At 35.7% G+C, this 20,360-nt stretch overlaps 1 protein-coding gene across 1 annotated transcript in view; it reads right to left on the minus strand.

Moving 5' to 3' along the window:
• The window catches only part of LOC137407792 (condensin complex subunit 1-like), a 58,098-nt gene extending 40,040 nt beyond the window's left edge, over nucleotides 1-18,058 (minus strand). Inside the window, exons 1-10 of the mRNA XM_068094174.1 lie at nucleotides 17,939-18,058; nucleotides 17,246-17,321; nucleotides 14,970-15,028; nucleotides 13,251-13,423; nucleotides 10,140-10,288; nucleotides 7,575-7,696; nucleotides 6,445-6,568; nucleotides 3,680-3,827; nucleotides 1,388-1,549; nucleotides 788-958 (exon numbers count right to left, since the gene is read on the minus strand). Of these exons, the coding sequence (XP_067950275.1) occupies nucleotides 788-958; nucleotides 1,388-1,549; nucleotides 3,680-3,827; nucleotides 6,445-6,568; nucleotides 7,575-7,696; nucleotides 10,140-10,288; nucleotides 13,251-13,423; nucleotides 14,970-15,028; nucleotides 17,246-17,321; nucleotides 17,939-18,056 (1,302 nt within the window). The 5' untranslated portion in view covers nucleotides 18,057-18,058. The remainder of the gene's footprint in view (nucleotides 1-787; nucleotides 959-1,387; nucleotides 1,550-3,679; nucleotides 3,828-6,444; nucleotides 6,569-7,574; nucleotides 7,697-10,139; nucleotides 10,289-13,250; nucleotides 13,424-14,969; nucleotides 15,029-17,245; nucleotides 17,322-17,938) is intronic.
• Nucleotides 18,059-20,360: the final 2,302 nt, after the last annotated feature.

A 20,360-nucleotide genomic window follows, 5' to 3' on the forward strand; every position in this document is an offset into this window, starting at 1 on the left:
ACAAACTAGAAACTCCTGTGTGATTAGGGTTAATAGTAATATTGAGCAAACTCAAACTGCTTATATTTGTTGTCTGAACGGAGGAGCTAAACATGGGGTACAGCTTTACACAGATGCATTTTACTAGCTCTCAACATGTACTCGGTAAAGAGAGGAAAACACGATTACGGAAAAAACAAATGATGAAAATACAAGGATTGCTCAACTGTGATAACTTAGAGAGGTACCACTAACTGTTCCTAATAAAAACAAATTTTTAAAACCAGCATTATTGAGCAGAGGTTGCCAACTTCCACTCCACTCTTTTTTATACCATAATACCAAAAATACCTTTTTGGTCTAACATGTAGTATGAAATGTTGGATAAAAATCCAAACTTGCTTTCTATAGCTGTCTAAACAGAAAAATCCAAAAAAATTTGCTAGCGCCGTCTGATTTCTTACATTTTTATCCTATATTAAAAATAGACCTTTGTTAAGCGCCATCCTGCAAGAAATTGTAGTACGCTTTAGATTTGTCAGCAAGTTTCAAAATCCATCTGCAACCGTCATATCTTTGCTTGTTCAATACTGGCCAGATTTTAAGATCGAATCAAATTCATGGAGTTACTCTTCTGTGAGTTACTCTAGTTGGCCTGCTTGAAAAGACTGAACATAAAAATCATCAGAGCATTGAAGAGCATTCTGTCATAGCTGTCTTTGTTCGCGGGTATGATGACCAAGCTGATGCAGCTAATGCAGATGCTCCGTATAAAATGTCCATAGGAAATGTGGAAGATTGTACTAACTGTGGCTCCATAAGGATTGTGGGAGATAAGGACTATCAACAGCTGCATTGCATTCTTCCGAACATTGGCTAGTTTGTCCATGAGCCTGCCCTGAGCCAGCGCTGTTACGGTTACATGGTGGGAGATAGGCAGTGTCCTCGCTTCAACCAAGTTCAAAAGCACCTGCAGCGCCTATCAAAGAGACACAAAATACCCTGTCATCTTTTTAATATTATATATTTGTTTTTTTTAATGTTATTTATTAACTCTTAATATTTTTGTCATCCTTTTAAAGAATGACACACCAAACGTATAACATCTGTGTGACCTTGAACATTGAAAAAACGCCTAAATTATTATTTCTTGCAGTGTAAAATGATTTCACGGAAATAAGTTCATGTAGCTACTATACTGGAATTGTTAAAATTCTCCATCAACTATAAACTGCGATCAGAATTGTATTAAATAGGCATCTCTTAGGCTGAGGGCAAGAAACCGTGCATACAATGTACATGATTCGATAACAAAGAAATAATATTTGCAAGTGTCAAGAAACGTGAATAACTTAGACAGGTGACCACGTTCAATACTGCAACTAATGAATAATCCACGCTGTCTCACCTTACACCTGACGAATCCATTCACGTCATGCACGTGCTCACAGAGTGTGTCGAGGAACTCTTCTCTCAGGTTTTTTTTGTTCTCAGAGAGGTCATCTGAAGTCAGCAGGTTCATTATAAGCTTTCCGAGAACGACGAGCATCGCATTCCTCATCGTGTGCGGCTATAAAACCGAAGTACTACCTATTGGAGTGAAAGGTCACTTGGCAGTTCAAGTGTGTCCCATGTGTAGCTGAATATTCATTAGCCTGAGTGTATTAACTTCATTAACCTGAGTGTTTGTCAACACTTTAAAGCAAAGTCTTGTACATACAAGCAGAACCCCTGATCCTAGACAGTATTTATAACTTTCCATTGACTGTGAAAGTACTTAAAATAGAATAATTTATTTTACGATAAAAGCTAAAAAGCTCCAAGCTTGCAGAACCCAACGAAAAAAATACAGAAATCAGATAGAGTAAATAGTTTCTTATCACACTCTTTCAAAGAAGTGATGTTTTAGAGCTAACTGAAGAATGATTGCTGTCCACCTAGTCTGATAGAGTGTGCATATTTGTAATGTACACAGAGTCTGATAGAGTGTGTATATTTGTTATTTACACAGAGTCTGATAGAGTGTGTATATTTGTTATGTACACAGAGTCTGATAGAGTGTGTGTATATTTGTTATGTACACAGAGTCTGATGGAGAGTGTGCATTTGTTATGTACACGGAGTCTGATAGAGTGTGTGTATATTTGTTATGTACACAGAGTCTGATGGAGAGTGTGCATTTGTTATGTACACAGAGTCTGATAGAGTGTATATTTGTTATGTACACAGAGTCTGATAGAGTGTGTGTATATTTGTTATGTACACAGAGTCTGATGGAGAGTGTGCATTTGTTATGTACACTGAGTCTGATAGAGTGTATATTTGATATGAATAGAAAAACAATTAGTTTTAATGTCAAGCTTTTGTTACTGATGAGAAGGTTTCTACCTTTGTTTAATTTGGACTTTTTGTCACCAAAAATATTAACCAGAGTGTCATCATAAATTAATGTTCTGCCAGCAGCCGTTTTTCATTTCTTAGTTGGTGAGAAGTGCTCTCGGTCTTTTGGCAATATCTCAAGATATAATACTCAAACCAACTTGAAACTTTGGAATTATTTTGAAAACATGCGCTGCACAAAGAGAGCAAATTTAGTAAATTATTTATTTAATAGCAACACTTATTTTAAAACTACACAGCTGAGTTTACTCGGGCGTGGCATCACACGGAGCGCTGTTAATAGTCTACAAAATGAAGGCCCAGGAGACCTTCTTGTATCTACGTGATTAGACTTCACAATGTTAAAGGTTGACTTGCAACAAAATTCACATTACAGTTATTTGGTACCAAAAGATTCACCATGTCTTATTCTGTTGTGTTGTAGGTGCCAAATATGTGGAAATGTGATTACAAGCTCTTAAAAGCTCAAAAACGAAAAGTCGTCGTAGATTGGAATCTCTTTATTTCTCTGACGTAGTCATGAAATTTATTTATTGTCCTGTCACGTGATTTTCTCACGTGAATTGAAAGGCTAATAAAAAGCTCAATATAAAACTTATCGTAGCACTAGTTTATGACAAACACATTCGGGTTTTACCGAAGACCCCATATCAAATATAGATGCTCGCTACTTTACAATTTTGTTTCGGTTTGATCTAATCGGCAAGTCGTAATCTGATCATGTGACCCAATACTTCACAAATAATTTCTGTAGCACTTTTCGATCATCACAAGTGACCAACAGGCTCGTCATGATTATCAGACAATGATATGTACTCCTTCGAGGTAAGGTTAAAAAATTAAATGAATTTTTACAGCAAGTTATATAATATATCAGTGCTAAAAGTGAAAGCATTACATTGACGATAAAACAGACTCGTAAGAACAATAGACATGGTTTTATTGAATGCGTGAAGAATATTTGTGAAAATATTTCGATGAATAAGGTTGCATGAAAGTGTGAACAGAAACCATCTCTCACAACTACATCACATATGAGCACTTTTGGAAAGAGAACCCAAACTATGGCAGTCTCGTGTGGTTGCGATTAATTGTTCGTTTTTGAGCTTTTAAGAGCTTGTAATCACGTTTCTAGATATTTTGCACCTTCAACACAACAGAGTAAGACATGGTGAATCTTTTCATATTAAATAACTGTAATGTGAATTTTGTTGCAAGTCAAACTTTAACCAGTTTTTATTCATCGAAGGCTAAGTTCAGCCAAACTCCCAAAAAAAGCTTGAGGTGTAGTCACACTTACATCACTCTCGAGGAATGGCAAAAGAACAGAAACAACAGGCAGTATGACATCAGGTACCATCTCGGCGAGCTCAGTGAGGAAGGTAGAGCAAGATCTGCTGGCAGCGCTGTCTCTCTGTAGATATTCGGCACTTAGAGAGCTGATCTCCCTGTACATAATGCAACATAGGTGTTACATCAGCAGAGTGCTAAGTAGAGTTTTGGTGTAGTTAGCTATACATACATGTAAACTGAGAGACCATCTAAATAACTACAGTCATACCTCGACATATGAGTGCAACAGGAGACAAATTTAAAATACGAGCATACGCGCCGATGTTTGATGCAGCCACCAAGTGGTATGCAACTGGTCGCTTATGAGAACATCATCACTCAGTCTTTTTCAACAGATCAGTTTAAAAAAGTTTTCAATAGGCCAGCTAAAAGTGAAAGCAAATACAATAGCGAGCAAAGAAGAGCCAAGCTGATAGAGAAGTAAACAAAATTAGAATTAAGTTTTGTGTAATTTAAGAATAAAATTTATTTTCATGTATGCGTTATAGTAAGCTACCTTCATGTAGATTACGAAACCTCTATTTGAGTCCCACCTATGATAGAACACCACTACAGGAGAACGGTTGGAAAATACAGTGCCACCCTTTAATTGAACTCTCTATATATTTGGAAACATACTAAAAAATACCGAACGCACTCTCTCCAATCTCTCTCAGACGACCACTATCCACAACGCCTGCCTCGAAGGAAAAAAACTCCATACAGTAGTGTAAATAGCGATGTTAGATTTTATGGGTATTTTAACAACTAAATAGATATTGTAGGTACTGAATTACAACAATTAAAAACACATTTTTCTACCGTAGTATCCTGTTTAGGTGGTGTTTCCATAGTATGGTAATGAATTAATTTGTAATTGGTTATTTTATATAGGAAATAGTGCCTTGAGACGCGAAAGTAAATTGACTTACGAGCTCAGTTCCAGAACACATTAAGTTTGTATATCAAGATATGACTGTATACATAATGCTCTCAGCAGTCAAACTAGCACCATTGGTGTTTTACAAGGCACTCAAACTATGTTTCCATTCAGTTCTACCTCAATGCTGACACGTCTGACTTTAATGTAAAGAAGGCCAAAAATTTGTTCATGAAGCAAGTGCACTTTGATGAAACCATTTGCTTATACAGACGAAATTTGTAAAAAGCGAGTGCTGCCGAATAGATGCACTCATATTCCACAGTCATTCAGGTATTTGCATGAATAACGAGATAAGACAATCCTAAATACTGGTTCTATTTAGTTGATAGGAACACATTTATCTTAACCTACATGTATTTGTTTAATTAGAAACTAGAGCAGGAAGCTGTAATATAACAGCTTTGGAATAATTTTTAGTGACGCTACGTCTTTCCTGTACGTACTCTTGGTCGCTTACAACGATTATATGTACATGCAGCAGAGCCACGAAGTTTCCTTAAAACCCCTTAACAGCGGGAAAAGCACTTAAAGATAAATTACACAAAGTTTTAATTTTAGTAGATTTTATCCAAAATTATTAGTATTTTTCTATAATTAGCGATTGATTTTGATGTTTGAGGTGATCTGACTACCAGGATGTTTTCAGATTTAAATCGACAAAACTTTATCACGGTTAAAACGCACAGATCAAACTTAAACCATAACTGTCACGTACAACTTTTATCGTAGTTTCTAGGTAAATCAGCCACGCTGATTCCAATTTTGTAATCAAAATAAAGATTGGTCCACTAACCTTCAAAGTCATTTAAGCTTTTTTAAACCGTTTCAATATCCAATTCGAAAACAACACAATTGGCATTACAAGCTCCACCCATAAATATGTGATGAAACCTAGCTTTCGCAGGAAAGGAAGTTAGGAATGTTTAGTCCGATTTAGAAGAATAGAGATGGGTGCTTTAAAACCCATTATTATCTAAATCCAGCCTGTAAAATAATCGCAGTTTTTTATGAAAGGTATATAAACTATTTAAAATTGCTCGTAGATTGTTACATGATGTCTAAATAGGCTGGACGCCAAGAAAAATGAGCTCAAAAAGCGCGGTTTTATCACAAGCTGGCGTTGTTATCGCGCTTTTTTAAATATGCAATGTTAAATAGCTAACCTACCTTTCAGAAAAAACAGATTATTTTCAAGGCTGAATTTAGATATTAATGGATTTTAAAACACCCATTTCTATTATTCTAAATCGATCAAAACATCCCTACGCAACTTCTCTTCCTAAAAAGCTAGGTTACGTCACGTATTTATGGGCGGAGCTTGTTGTGCCGATCGTGTTGTTTTTGAGACCGATATTAAAACGCTATAAAATGCCTTCATTACTCTGAAAATTAATGGACTAATCTTTATTTTGAGTACAAAATCGGAGTCAGCGTGTCTGATTTACCTAGTAAATACAATAAAAGTTGTACGTGACAGGTATGGTTTAAATACGATGAGTTTTATAGTGGCAAAGAGACTGACAAAATAAAGACCCTTAACGCTCCAACTTAAATACAATAGTCGATACAAAATATAACAGCGATAGCAACTAGTGACATCATTCCGCAAATAGTTTTCTTCTGAGATCAGTATTTGCCGATTTTAACCTTAAAACACTCTGGCAATCAGATCAACTCAAACATCAACAACGATGGCCAATTATAGAAAAATGTCGATACTTTTTGATAAAATCTACACAAATTCTGGGCAAGTTGGTGTTTAACATCTATAAAATGTTAAGAAGATCAACCTGAGGAGGTCCTGAGCAGTCTTGGGGAAGGAAAACTCCCTGGCAACAACCGCCATTCCTTCAGCCATGAGAGGGGCCATATGTTCAAACAGTTTCAGATTCTCCATTGCCTGGATGGCAGCGGCTAGAAACGAGGAATCCACTTATCTGTGACACGACTAGAGAGAGGCTAGTGTTGAATATCAAGTCAGTCCATGAAAACATCACAAAGGTATACAGCAATGTTTCTCACAAATTTGACATACAAGCCTGTCTCTATATATGAACTTTCAAAGGTCTGTATGTTAAAACCATTGTATGTTGGATTTAATATTCCATTAGAATACTAAGTAATGCACTTAATTTGTTCCTCAGTGTAAAATCCGATGCCAACTCCTCAATAAATAACTCAGAAAATTATGCATAAGAATAAAATGCATAAAATAACTGAATTATAAAGTTGCAAGGAGGCAGACACAGTCTCAAAGATTTAATTAATGAAAGGTTGCTATTGTTACGTCGCCATAGAAACATGAAACAGAAGTGTAGGCAATGGAGAGACGGCTTAATTTCAAGGAAGTGAAAGCTATTTTATCTTGACCAGCTTTTTAATATTTCCAGACTATAAATTTCCTCTTGAATTTTCACCTTCAACATCATTATCACTATAAAACTTTCATATGATAAAATAAGTTGAGCGGGTGTTTTAGCAAAAAACGCAAAATATATGTTCTCATAACCCCTTGCATTACATTTATTTGGGTTATTAGTGGCATTAAGTAAAAATGTTCAAAATATTGGATATGCTGATCATTCAACATTTTTTTTTTGTTCCAAAATATCAACTGCGTCACTTAAGCAGAAAATTGGCAACTCCTGCCATAAGACAGATTTTCAGTAAGAAACCTGCAGACTAATTGGCAATATGAAAACTGCAGAAGTGGTATTATAAAACTGGCACTTGATGAGTGATGATAACAGACATTTGATCAAATGGACAAAGCCTTTATATTGAGCGGCATTACAGGAAAGCATTGCCCTGTGTAGTTCTACAACTGTAAGGGAGATGTCAGGCACAGGCAGAAATCCTAAGGCTATGCACTGCCAGCCAATGAGAAAATGAAGTGCCCCTCCCCCGGCCCATCACTTACTTAGGCTATACTTGTGGCGCTTGATGAGGGATGCCAGCAGCTGAAAGCATTCATCCTTTGAATCCTTGTGTTTCGAAATGGCAGGATTCTGCAGGAGCTTGAAGCAGCAGTTGCCCACGCAGCTGACAGAATAAGAAGACAGCCTTGCATGAGATAACATGTAGAAACACAGAAGTAAATCATTACACGTCATTGCAAGCTACTGCCTTGGATGCGGGATTCATAACAGACTATTTTCTAACTAAATGTCGTTTCAAGTTAGAAAAGAAATCTCCTAAGAGTTGAGTATATCAACCCATTGAACCTTGACAGCCAGTATACCCGCAAACACATGGCTGTTTACAAAATGCTATTTCTAAGCAACATCACAATCCAATGCAATTAATTCTTGCATAGGGGTTAGACTGGAAATTTTACTTCCCTTTTTTACCATTTTCAAATATCTTAATTAACTTCCTTTGCTATTCTAACAATTCTGCTGGAACAACATTGCGAAAAGATTTGATAGACTCATTTGTTGATATGTGATATATGATTGTGATGCAGAATTATGTGATAATAAAATTTTGCTGTTTATTTTGAGACAAAAAATGATGAGCGTGTGGTCGATGGATATGATGCTACGGCAAACATTTTCAAAATTTGTTAAAACCATGCGAATGGTTATGGTTTTAGCCGAAACAATTCTTTCATAATTGCTGACATTTGCTGGGTGTTGTTAGACTTTTCTTCCAGTGTTTTACCAAATATCATTTGATTATAAGCATATTTAGATATATTTAATAAACGGTTCAAAAGGTCCTGCATTTTGACAAAATGCCCAGGGGTCCTGACACATTGACGAAGACCGCCAGGGTTCAAAGGGTGAACTAGATGGTGTTTAGAATGACTAAAATTTTTCGTGGCTGAGTTTAAAACCATCGATCACAGCCTGAGCGCCAAAATCAACTATAGCCTGAGCGCCAAGCTATTTAGTCTTTCATACATAAATTTCCTTGTATTCTGACAACAGTTTGACATTGTTCATTTTATCAACATGGTGACATAAAGACATTCTTGTCCCTCATGTTACTAAACTCTATCATGAAAAAAAACATCTTTCTAAACCAACACTACCCTAAATTCAAGTAGCGCTTTTTATAACTAGCTATTTTAGTTCACAAAAATTCGGGAGTCGTGGTTCCCTGCTCAGTACACCAACCCATGCTCATTAGTCGGTGGTTCAAATCGCACAAGAAACATTGGCTACACGTTAACGTGTTACAATTGCTCATGCACCAAATCTCATGAGCTAATGGTCGCAATATCATATCCTTTGTTTTTTTGTGACGTCATTTTATCGTTGGCCGCCATCTTTTTAGACAATTTTATCGTTAAAAGCACGAAGGTTTTGCAATGAATTTTTAAAATCGATGCTTTTGTTTGCAATTTTTTTATTATAGTATCAAAACAACACCAAAAAGTACTAGTAAATGAAAGAATAACCATCGTTTTCTACAAATATGGCAGCTTTTCGTGGACGAGCGCATGTGCAAACGACTTGATGATGTCAAAAGAAAAAACGATGGATACTTGAAGGATAGCCATTTCCGGTAGTGATCTAAATTTTATCGGTAGTGATCTCCACTTACAATATTTATATATGGTGAGCATAAGAGAGTTAAGGAAGAACTCGGAGAAAATTTTAGTAGATTTCATCAGAAATTGTCGGTATTTTCCTGTCATTTGCAATTGATGTTTTGAGGTGAACTGACTGCCAGGATGTGATGTAATTAAAGTTAAACACTAAAATCGACAAAATTCTATCGTAATTAAAATGCTCAGAAGAACAACACGCGCAAAATAACATCACTAGTTGTTATCTTTGCGTTAGTTGATATTAGCAGGCTATTAGCAGGATATTCTGTCAGGCTCTATGCAACTATAAACAACACAGACTTTCATTTGTTTTGAGCATTTTAACGACGATCAGGTTTTATCGCTTTTAATCTTAAGACATCCTGGCAGTCAGATCTCCTCAAACATCAAAAACAATCACAAATGATAGAAAAATACCGATACTCTCTGATAAATTCTACTATGATTTTGTGTAAGGTTATCTTTAGATGAGCCTAGAAAGCTCTCCATCAATTATCAATGTCGTCAACTTTGATGCTTTAACCCATTGCATAAAGGCTGCGTAAATTTATCAGGCCATCCCAGTTACATACTCAGTAAGTGTGTTATCTGCATTTATTCGAAAACAATGCCAAAAGCACAAAAGTTGATCAACTTTGACTATTTAGTTGAGCTCCACCTAGAAATCCTAAAAGCTACCTTTGAGTTGCCCAATACTCATTTGAAATAAACTAAATGCCACAATACTTATGACAAGATTATTTTAGAGTAAGAGAGTTGAAGCAATTGAAAAGTTACATTCTTGTTAAAGTATTTTTGCAAACATTAAAAAACTAGTGAAATGTTAAAAACTGATTTGATTTGTAAGAGCAGACAACTCCTTAACATCGACTCAGCTAAAGCAATTGGGCCCTACACTTGTGCACTTGCTATTATCAGGTTACGTACTTGACTAATGCTTGCTCAACCATTGGAGGATCCCAGAGCCTCTGTATCGGTAGATTCATGAGTTTCGTCATACATTTGACTGCCCTTGACCTCTCTCGCTCCCAGTCCATTGATAGGCTGTCTTGAGCCTTTGATTTGCTTCTTCCTTTCTAAAATGAAATTGCAATTTAATAAACAAGTTCATCACAGCCCAAGACATCAGCTAATCGGGCAACAGTCAAGGTCCTACATCAAATAGGGTTGTTCTTACAAACAAATAAAAGGTAGTTACTATAGAAGTACACATATATTACAAGATTCCCATCAGCTGTAAGGAAAGATTTTCAATTTTCAATTGTCTATTTTGATGACAAGAAGTTCCAACTATATGTGACCCCGGCAGTCAGAATGTACAATCGTGCGGTAATTGGATTGTTCACAATAGAGCGCAACGCGTGCTATATGCTATTATATGACTCAGCGTCAGTATTTTAGTAAACAGTGGTTTATAGTGCATTCAACCCTGCTCTTCCACGTGGTCTTGTTTATTTTTGTGTCTGACCAATCATAACGCCAGAATTGCCATTTAAATCTACCCATATCGGTGGTTGCTATGGAATTTGTCATAACCCAAGATCTTAAGTATAGACTCTAATTGCGGATGTGCGCGTGTATATGGCCATTTTCTGTTTCAACGCCTCCGGCTAAAACAAAATAAACCGTCGCACAAATTACGGCTAGTTGACGCTAATAATTTAGATGTAATTCTAAGTATTTCTACTTAGAATCTAAGTAGGCTGCGTCAAATTATAGTGAAAGCGATGATGAGGATTGTGATAATAGGGAAACCTAAGAAATACAGCTGCTTACGCAATACGTCGCTGCTAACGATAAGGAGAGTAACAGCGATCATCCTAATTAATTAAATTACAGAGAATAACGATAAGCCTATCACTGCTGATAACTTTCCCATTATAGCTGTTGATATCAAACTAATAAGTGGATGCAAATTTAAAGAATTTTGCACTAGTTTTATGTCATCTAAACAAATAAGCCTCGTTAGAACTGTGTATCAAGGATTACCGAAGGACACATTTGATATGGTTGTGTTGGAACAAACTGCCACTAATATAACAAGCAAACCCGTTGAATGGGCTACAATAAATCTCAGCAGTGTACTCTGTGTTACAATGTGTTAGTGTTAAACTACATAAAAAATAGCTCTAGATTGAATGGTCACTTGATGAGTTGGGTTGATGTTTCCGCATCTTGATGCCCTCTGTGGTCACCTTTCGTTGACCTTACCTTGACCTTCTGTATAGGTGGACAATTTTGAAGACACTTCCAACATTTTGATAAGTCGTTGGATTGTCATTATATGCAGTCATAGCAATATAGCTTGATGAGAAGTGCCCAGTTTGAAGCATACCCTTTTAATGTAAATCTCCTGGAAGGTGAGCTTTTAGCCACATATATTGCTGACCTTACCCTGACCTTTGGAAGGTCAACCGTCAATCAAATTTAAATAAAAATGTGACCATCATCTTTCTCAGGGTATTAATGTGTAGAATGCCAGGTTTCATCAATATAGGTTGAGATTAAGTGGTCTGTTGCTATGGCATTTTGATTTGTAACCAAATACCATGATTTACGATTCATGAATCGGCAACCTTATCCTGCCTAAACTCAAAACAACAGATTTAGTTCATCGTGAGACCTTCTCTACTAAATCGTGCATAACCTGGGCATATATAATCCGATTTAAAAGATTTAAATTGCATTAAAACCCTCAGATATTGGTGATTTTGAATCTGTAAATAACTGAAAAATGTTGTTTTAGCACGATTGTACATTCTGACTGCCTGGGTCACATATGATAAAAGCCAAAAATGCGTAAAACCGCACTATTAACATTTCACACAAAGTTACTTAGCGCTTAGTAACAAAATTCCATAAGATTCAGTAACCAAATTCATGTATGTACATGTATGTACGACAAAAATATTGAATACTTTTGAGTACTTTTCGGACTATTAGCCGCTACTTTTTTCTGACAATTTGTGCCATGCGGCTTATTTAAGGGTGCGGCTTATTTAAGGGTGTGGTTTTTTCTTTCATTGCTAGGGCATATTAACCAGAATCTCCGGTTAGCGCGCCTCTAGCGGTGAAAGAAAATACGAAACAATGCCTAACGGTACTGTTCCGTTAGACACTGGGTTAAAAAGCGTCGTTTTAAACAGCAAAGTTGCTGCCGCCTTAAAAAGCACCGTCTTGAGTTCTGCGGCCTATACAAAGGTGCGGCTTATGTATTGTTTTATTATCATTTTTTAGAAAATAAAACAGATGCGGCTTATATAGGGGTGCAGTTTATAGTCCGAAAAGTACAGTGCAAGCATCTAAAAGCTCAAAAACGAACAGTTAATTGCAACCATCACGAAAACGCCATAGTTTAGAATCTCTTTATTTTGATGATGTACTGAAGAATTGTGGTTATTGTTTTGACACCTGATGTTATCACGTGAAATTAAAGGCCAATAAAAGGCTCAATTTAAAACGTCTCATAGCACTAGTTTATGACAAACACTTCGGGTTCTACCAGAAAACCCTTATCAAATATAGATGCTCGCTCTCTATAATTTCGTTTCAGCTCGGTCTAATCAACTAGTCGTAATCTAATCATGTGACCCATATTTCCTGCCAAATGGCGTGAACAATCTCTGCAACACTTTTCGACTATCACAGGTGACCAACGGGCTCATCATGTTTATCAGAGGACGATACGCACTCCTTCGACCTAAGGTTATAAAATTAAACGAATTTTTAACAACTTTACACCAATTTCTCTTAATGTATGACTGTTCGGATCGTAACTCGTTCGGGAGCGACTGTGCATTTTTTTGAAACTAATAAGGTAGATTATGCACTTTTATCAAAAAAAAGAGAAAGCAACAAAAACAGGATTGTGCAAATAAACACAGAGCAATTTCTAAAACTGTATTATTGCAATATTCAGCTAGCCGGTGTCATCACTTAGCCTTAGAACAACCCTTGAAAGTACAGAGCATACATAGTAGCCTACATGGGGGCGCTTTTATCCACTCAATATGGCCGACACCTGAGAAAAATACATACTTTCTTGCCAGCGACGATCTGATCAGTAGTTGGTTTATTAGCCTCAGTCTCCATGAGCTCGACAAACTCAGCGCCGAGGTAGAGGCACATGGTGAGACTATTTCGGAGCTGAGCATCTCTCATATCGTTTCCTTCGAGAGCATTACGCAATAGGAAATGCATGCTTTCCATGCCTGGAAAAAAGGTATATATAAATCATGGCTTAGATAATCATACGTCAGTTGTTAATAACATCGAGTGACATCAAACATAGAAAACCTCTCAAATGATTTAAAGATAGTTTATATCATCGACAACGAAAGCCATTGAAAACATATTAGCAGCGAGTCATTGCAAACTTTAATATGAAACATATTAGCCTAGGCTAAGATATTCAGAGAACAACTTGGGAGTTGTTTTCCCAAAAAAATTTGGCTGCATTGTTTCGCTTCCTTTTTCCTACTTCCTGTTTAGGTGGGATTCCAACTCTGACCACTACGTGCTTGAGACATTTAGAGTAATAATTCCGCAGTTTTAAGTCGATTGGACGACTAATTCTCCAGAAATTGACAAAGTACTTAGAGCATTTCTATCTGACTGAAAAAGAAAAGACTGCTGAGAGGACATCAGCGTTTACTGACACACTGAGTAAATTCTTCGTAATAAAGGCTCACAAGCAAATAAATCTTCTTTTCAGCAACAAAAGTTGGACTATAAACCTAGTCGTTTCTCTTTTCGTGAGAAACACCCTATCAGACTCAGTGTATCGCAGTCGGTATGTATCTTCAGTTATCTTTAAAAGAACAACTTAGAACAACAACAAGATCAACTAACTAAAAACTACTACCATATATAAATTAATATCTATCACACAAAGTCCGTATCTATCCTTGATTTCTGTTTTTAATGTTTTCTACAAGCTATGAGCTTTTAAATAATATTCAATGAAAAAGAATTTTGCCATCCTAAATGCTTTTACAGTTGATTGAAGGTTGTTAAAATGGTTTAGGGTTAAGGAAATAGTTTGTTTATTTGAGGTTAGGCTTCAAAGTGTTAAACAGAAAGCAAACTAAATGACAGGACGATTTTGTTAACTTGTGGCAACCAAAAGGGTAAAGTCAATAATGAGGATGACTATTATTAATAGGTTTTAACACATTGTAAACATAGACATCAAAAAGCTCATGATGATTGAAAGGAGCCGTAACAAACCAAAACTTTTTATCATCTAAGGACACGCAGAAATAACTGAAGCATATACACCTAAACACAGAGCCACAATTAGTTTTAATATGTATTGTTAGAAAGTCACGGGGAAGATATGATTTGCCATTTCTCATGGCAATAAAATGTGAAATAAGACGAGCTGTAAAGATTAGAGTAAAAAGGAATAAGAAAATCTTTTTCGGGAAATGATAATGGATATGCAAAAGTAGGAAAAGAAAAGATTTCATTATTTTCTGTTTCAAAATTCCAATCCATATCGCATCGATAGCCCTAGCATAGAACTGTTATATTACCAATAGTAAACGATAATCGATCACGCAATCTAAGAATCTTCGTTCAAATTCAATTTTACAATTGTAAACAACATTTTCTTGTCCTGTTTTTTCAGCATTTTCTTGTCCAATCGCCAAGGGAAAACCTACGATTTTCCCTTGGCGATTTCAAATGTAGTATGGCATGTATAAGCAAAATTTAAAATAATGGATGGCCAGGTGAGTTCCGTGTCAGTCTTACATTTTATCACACAGACCCAAGCAGCTTCATGGAGTCCATTTGTTCTGCATGTCTTGTCACTGTAACATACAGATATGAAAGCAAACTGATCTGCACAAGCATTACGGGTGGTTCACCTGTGCCACCCATAAAGGGGATAGGCTCTAGACAAGCGCATTATAGAAGCTATTAACATAGGGAGACAACTCTTCCGATAACAGATTTTATGATAGTTTTGCTGATATGACCTTAGAAAAGGGGATAAAAAGAAAACACATCACAATCTCGATATAAATGTTTTTTTAAACATTAATATGATAAACAAACTTTTTTAAGCAAATCTTCATGTCTTGAACTAGAGCTTTCAGACAGCTAGCGAAATCATTTTAGTAGCGAATTAAACAAAGAAATATTTATTTTGCTCGGCAGAAAAGTAGCTGAGACAAATATACATGATAATTCAAGACTTGTTCGTAGACTAACCTATTATTTCAGGTCAGTGTTACAATGGTAGCTATCGTTGAGCTTGTAGCCATTGATGGCTAACATAATCTGCATTCATTTTACATTTCAAATTTGTGTAATGTTGAGTTTTTGGACTTGTCTGCTCTTTCTTGTAGATAAGACAGCCTTGTGATAATAATTGCTAGTAATTGAATTAACTTGCAGTATGATACTTATTGGAATATTTTGGCAGCTGTTGAGAAGGCAAGAAAAGCAATGGAGAGATATGAAATTGTCAAGGTTTGTTACATGGTTAATTCTGACTCTTGAGTTTTATGAAAATACCGGAGACTGTTGCTGTCATTAAATATTGTTGTTGTTGGTCAATATTAAAAAGTTACAATGAAAAGTTCAGGATCAAGTAAGAATTATCTATGTTAATAAAGTAGAGACTCTATCTGAAGTGACAGTTTAGTAATTGAAAATTTGTCAAAGCAGAGTTGCGTTTTTCTTAACCAGACTTATAACTAAGACTGCCCAACTGAGAGCTATAACCAAATGAGTTCAGTTTTTAAAACGCTGCACTGAACACATGGAAAATGACATTCATCTAAGTAACTCAGATTATAGGAGTTGTTCTCTCATGCCAATGTCTCTTATCCAGGTTGCACAAATACCATCAAGTAGTCTGTAAAGCTTCACATATTTATATTTCACTTAAACAGATACCCCTGCTAATGAGTCATTATTTACAACTTTAAAGTTGGTGAGTGTTTCACCAGGCTTTTTCATGGAATGGTTGAAACTTCTCGTGCATTTGTTATCAATATAACACTTTACTGTTAATAAGACCTTATACTCTTGAAACATAACCTTTTAGAGAAACAGTACAACAAATGGCCAATCGTAGTCAGTCACTGGATGGAAAAACGAGTTTGTGAGAGGACAACTCCTGAGTCATGCACTATTTCTACCAAAGCAATTTTAATTTGTAGAGAAATTGATGGACATGCTTAATTGGTAAACATCGGGAGTAAAAAATAAAGCGCAAAATTGCACTCACTAGTAATTAGTAGTCGAATCAAGCTTGCTAATTTGCAATGCAGTCTTTAAAATATAACGTTGTTGCTGAATTTGTTTTCTTGCCGCATGATTCTGATTTTAACAAAAAACAATGTGACTACATCAATATTAATAAACCCTAAATTGATACCGTGTGTTTGTTAGTCCGCATAAATGATATGCATTCACAAACTTTTTAGTGGATTTCATCTCAAAATCAAACGCATATGCTCGTTTTTATGACCTTCCAAAGGGTCATAAAATATTCTGTATCAAAAATCCATCTGGTTCCAGAGAATCAGCCTCTTAGACATTCACATGCTGACTATTTGATTGAAAATTAAAAAAATACCCGCTTTGCCAGGCTTATTACCGCTAGACGATAACAAAAAAGTGACAATTTTTATCCGCTAGCACAAAACTATTCAATTAACCACAAGCTTCCATTATGCATGACTAAGAAGAATTGAAAATCCAAACTGCTTAGTTACAAGTTTTTCGTTTTTTTAACCTCCTTCATTCTATCAAAACTTTTTAAATCAAAAGATTGGTTCCATATGAGACTGCCACTTGACACAACTTTGCTAACAACATGAGTAAGTCCAATGCCTTAGTGCATGACAGAAAGTATCACATATGTGTAACCATAGCTAAATGTATATACAAACAGTGCATTGCCAATGATTTCACTGTTGGCTCTTCAAGCAAATTCTTTTAACCAATCAAAACCTGAACAAGTCGATATATAAGCCTGAACACTAGCATGATAGAAGCATAGAGGTAACGCATACCATAGAATGCTATAGAGCGAGTCAAAATGAGTAATAACTGTGTTCCTCTGAAAATTTCTTAATGCGGTCTTCAAATCTGAAAGATAAAATTACAAGTAACCACATAGATTTAGCGGAAGGGTTGCAGCCCAGTTGCTCCGCATGATGAGACGATGGTTAAGAGTGCAGATGGCCAGTGCTATGTTGGTACATACACAATAATGCAGGAAACAAATTTGATGTAGACTGTTTCTTAAAAGTCAGTTTTGACATACATTTAAATTTCGTATAATAAAGGTTTATAAATTAACAACAGCAGCAAATTTTAAAATTAAAGCCTTTAATATTTCCATAACAACTTATGGTATTAGCTTAATCATTCATGTTCACACCAGACCAAACTTAGCTGGTGTGTAAGTCAACTGAGCAAAAAGAGAACTGAATTAAAAGTTAAAATATAAAGGTGAACATTGCTTATGTGGTAATCTACTTGTTCATCTAGTGATAGCCATGATCAGTTGAATATGGCTAGCCGCCAGTTTGGCACCATGAATTTTATGTCAGCTTTTCTCATAATGACAGGAGAATAGATAATGGCCAACTTATACGCAGTACAATAGTAAATGTACAATTTGTAGTATAATCCCGAAACAAAACCTCATTCAATAAAAATTTTTTAGACTGCCAACAAGATTGGCAAATAGATGAGCTTACCAGCGAGCTTGTTAGGAAGGAGACGAGATGGGAAAACTTCAGCCACGACGTAGTCATTGAGAGCCTGCCTCGACTGTAAGTCAGCGAGCTTTATAGGAATGGAGAACTCAAAGTCCATGACTGAGCTTTAATTATAATGCCTAAAACATTTTAAAGCCGTGAAACGAGTTATGAAGAGAACGTTTTAGTGAAATACTTGCTCCGAAGCTTAAAGCATTACCCCATAAATAAAATGTAAAACATGGTTTCACACATGGTCAAAGTGACCCATGATGACGTTTCTCTATTTTAATTTATATTACGTAATATAATCAATATAATTTAATTGTGTTAAACAATTTAATAACTAATTTAATTAACTCCACAAACATATGCGCCATAACTTCCGCTGGGTTGTTAAATATTTGGTTTCAAAGCCCTGACTGGTTCCTGAGGTCCAGTCTCTTAAACACCCACTGGCAGACTATCTGATTCTGCTTATTGAAAATAAAATAAATTCCTGGCATAGTAGGGCTTACTGATAATTGCACATAAAATTATAGCAATGTTAGGCTTTGAATCAGAAGTAACTTTTCCAAAAACTCAAAAGGTTCACTCAGTGCAAAAAAACGCTAAAACTAGCCCCAACAGCTAAGCAGAAAAGCAAGAAAGCAGTCCCCTTGTGTCTAAAAAGCATTTACCAAACAAATCAATTCAAAGAATTGGTCTGCGCAGCCATTACTTTAGGTTTATCCATACAGCTGCCATTTGGGACAAATTTCGTACTCTATAGTTTTAAAAGTACCAGACACAATAGTAAGAAATGAATGATAAACATTTACAGCAAAGACAAATATTACATTTTTACTATACGTTTATGAAAGTAAAGTCTGTCACCACAAAATCTAGATAGTAAACTATACCATACACCAGTTGCATGCCGGACACTCTTTTAAATATGTTTAAAGACCCTGTGACATTCTGGCATCAGCCTGGTATCATACATCAACATATTATAAAGAAAAGTAACCATTAAAAGCATGTTCATACTAATTTTCAAATAGAGATTATTAATGAATATAAATACTTCATAATAAACAACTTATCAAATTGTTAGTGAATTGCGTTCTTTTGGCCTAAATATTTTTAATGTTTTGGTTGGGATAAACAAATGTTCCTAATAATAACAAATTTTTCAATAAAATAGTTGTGGGTGCATTTTTATCACTACACACTTGTTGAGATTATTGTCCTAAGCAATTGAGTCTATTGCTTGCTGGTATCTTGAAACACGATGAATATTATAAATAATATTTTTCATGTTTCAGGATGGTAGCAATGAACAAATGTTATATAAGGCCACGACAAAATAACAGTTACTTTAATCTAAACTATGTGGGCTTAAAATTAACACACCCAACTTTTTTTTGTATTTTAGTATTTTATCGCAGAACAATAGATACTATTCGCAATCTAACTTAACAGCATTTGATTACAATTAACTACATTTCTAAGCATTTTGGCATGCACTATAACTAATACATTACATATGAGATTTACTGTTTTAAAAAGTCCCGTATCTTTGTACGTCCTAGGAAAATTTTCAGCGCTCTGAAGCACTGTTTGAGTGTGACTAACAGTTACTGCAACCATGCGCAGATACACGTTTGTCCCACTAAAGTGAAGTCAGTACGAACTGACGATGGAAGTTCGTCATCACGTCTTTACTTTTTATAGGTCACTTTAGAGATACCTAGTTGGTGGTTTTGTCGATTATTGGTTTGTTCGACGTCCAATCAAACGCTGCCAACGCTATTAAAAATTATGCATTGAGACAGAAAGTCAACATACATTCGTTAAGCGACGATTACATACAATCTTTCAGAAGAGTCGACGTTTGCATCGGCCATAATTCATAGGTCTACATATCGTGATTTCAAGTTTTTCTAGCACAAATAAGAGTGCAGCAATAAATTGAGTCACAAAATCTGTTATTCGCGGCCTTGCATGGCATAGGAGCATTATCATACACGATCGACACCTCAAAACCTTGTACTCGATTTTAAAATAAGGTATGGCAATGCGCACAATTAAAGGCTTAGCTCAATCTGGTGCAACAACGGTCTAAGATTTAAAGAAGCAAAATCCAATTAACAAAAATCGAAAAAGCCATATTTATTGTCCAGTAGACTGTTAAAATAGAACAAAGATAATGCACTTGAATAAAATATCAACAAGAAAAATCCAAAAACGAAACTAGTTTTACCGCTAAAATTGTAACTGCTAGAAGGGCGGAGATATCTAGGTAAGTAGCAAGGCTATTCGTCGCTTGCCATGATGATCGTTCAAGTAAAAGAGTTGGCGCAGATTCGATTAAAGTTTTGGCGCGCTGAATGTTTTTTTTTTAATGATCAAACATTAATTACAATTAAAAATATAAAAA

The sequence above is a fragment of the Watersipora subatra genome, chromosome 11 (assembly GCF_963576615.1).
Source record: "Watersipora subatra chromosome 11, tzWatSuba1.1, whole genome shotgun sequence".
Classification (NCBI taxonomy): domain Eukaryota; kingdom Metazoa; phylum Bryozoa; class Gymnolaemata; order Cheilostomatida; family Watersiporidae; genus Watersipora; species Watersipora subatra.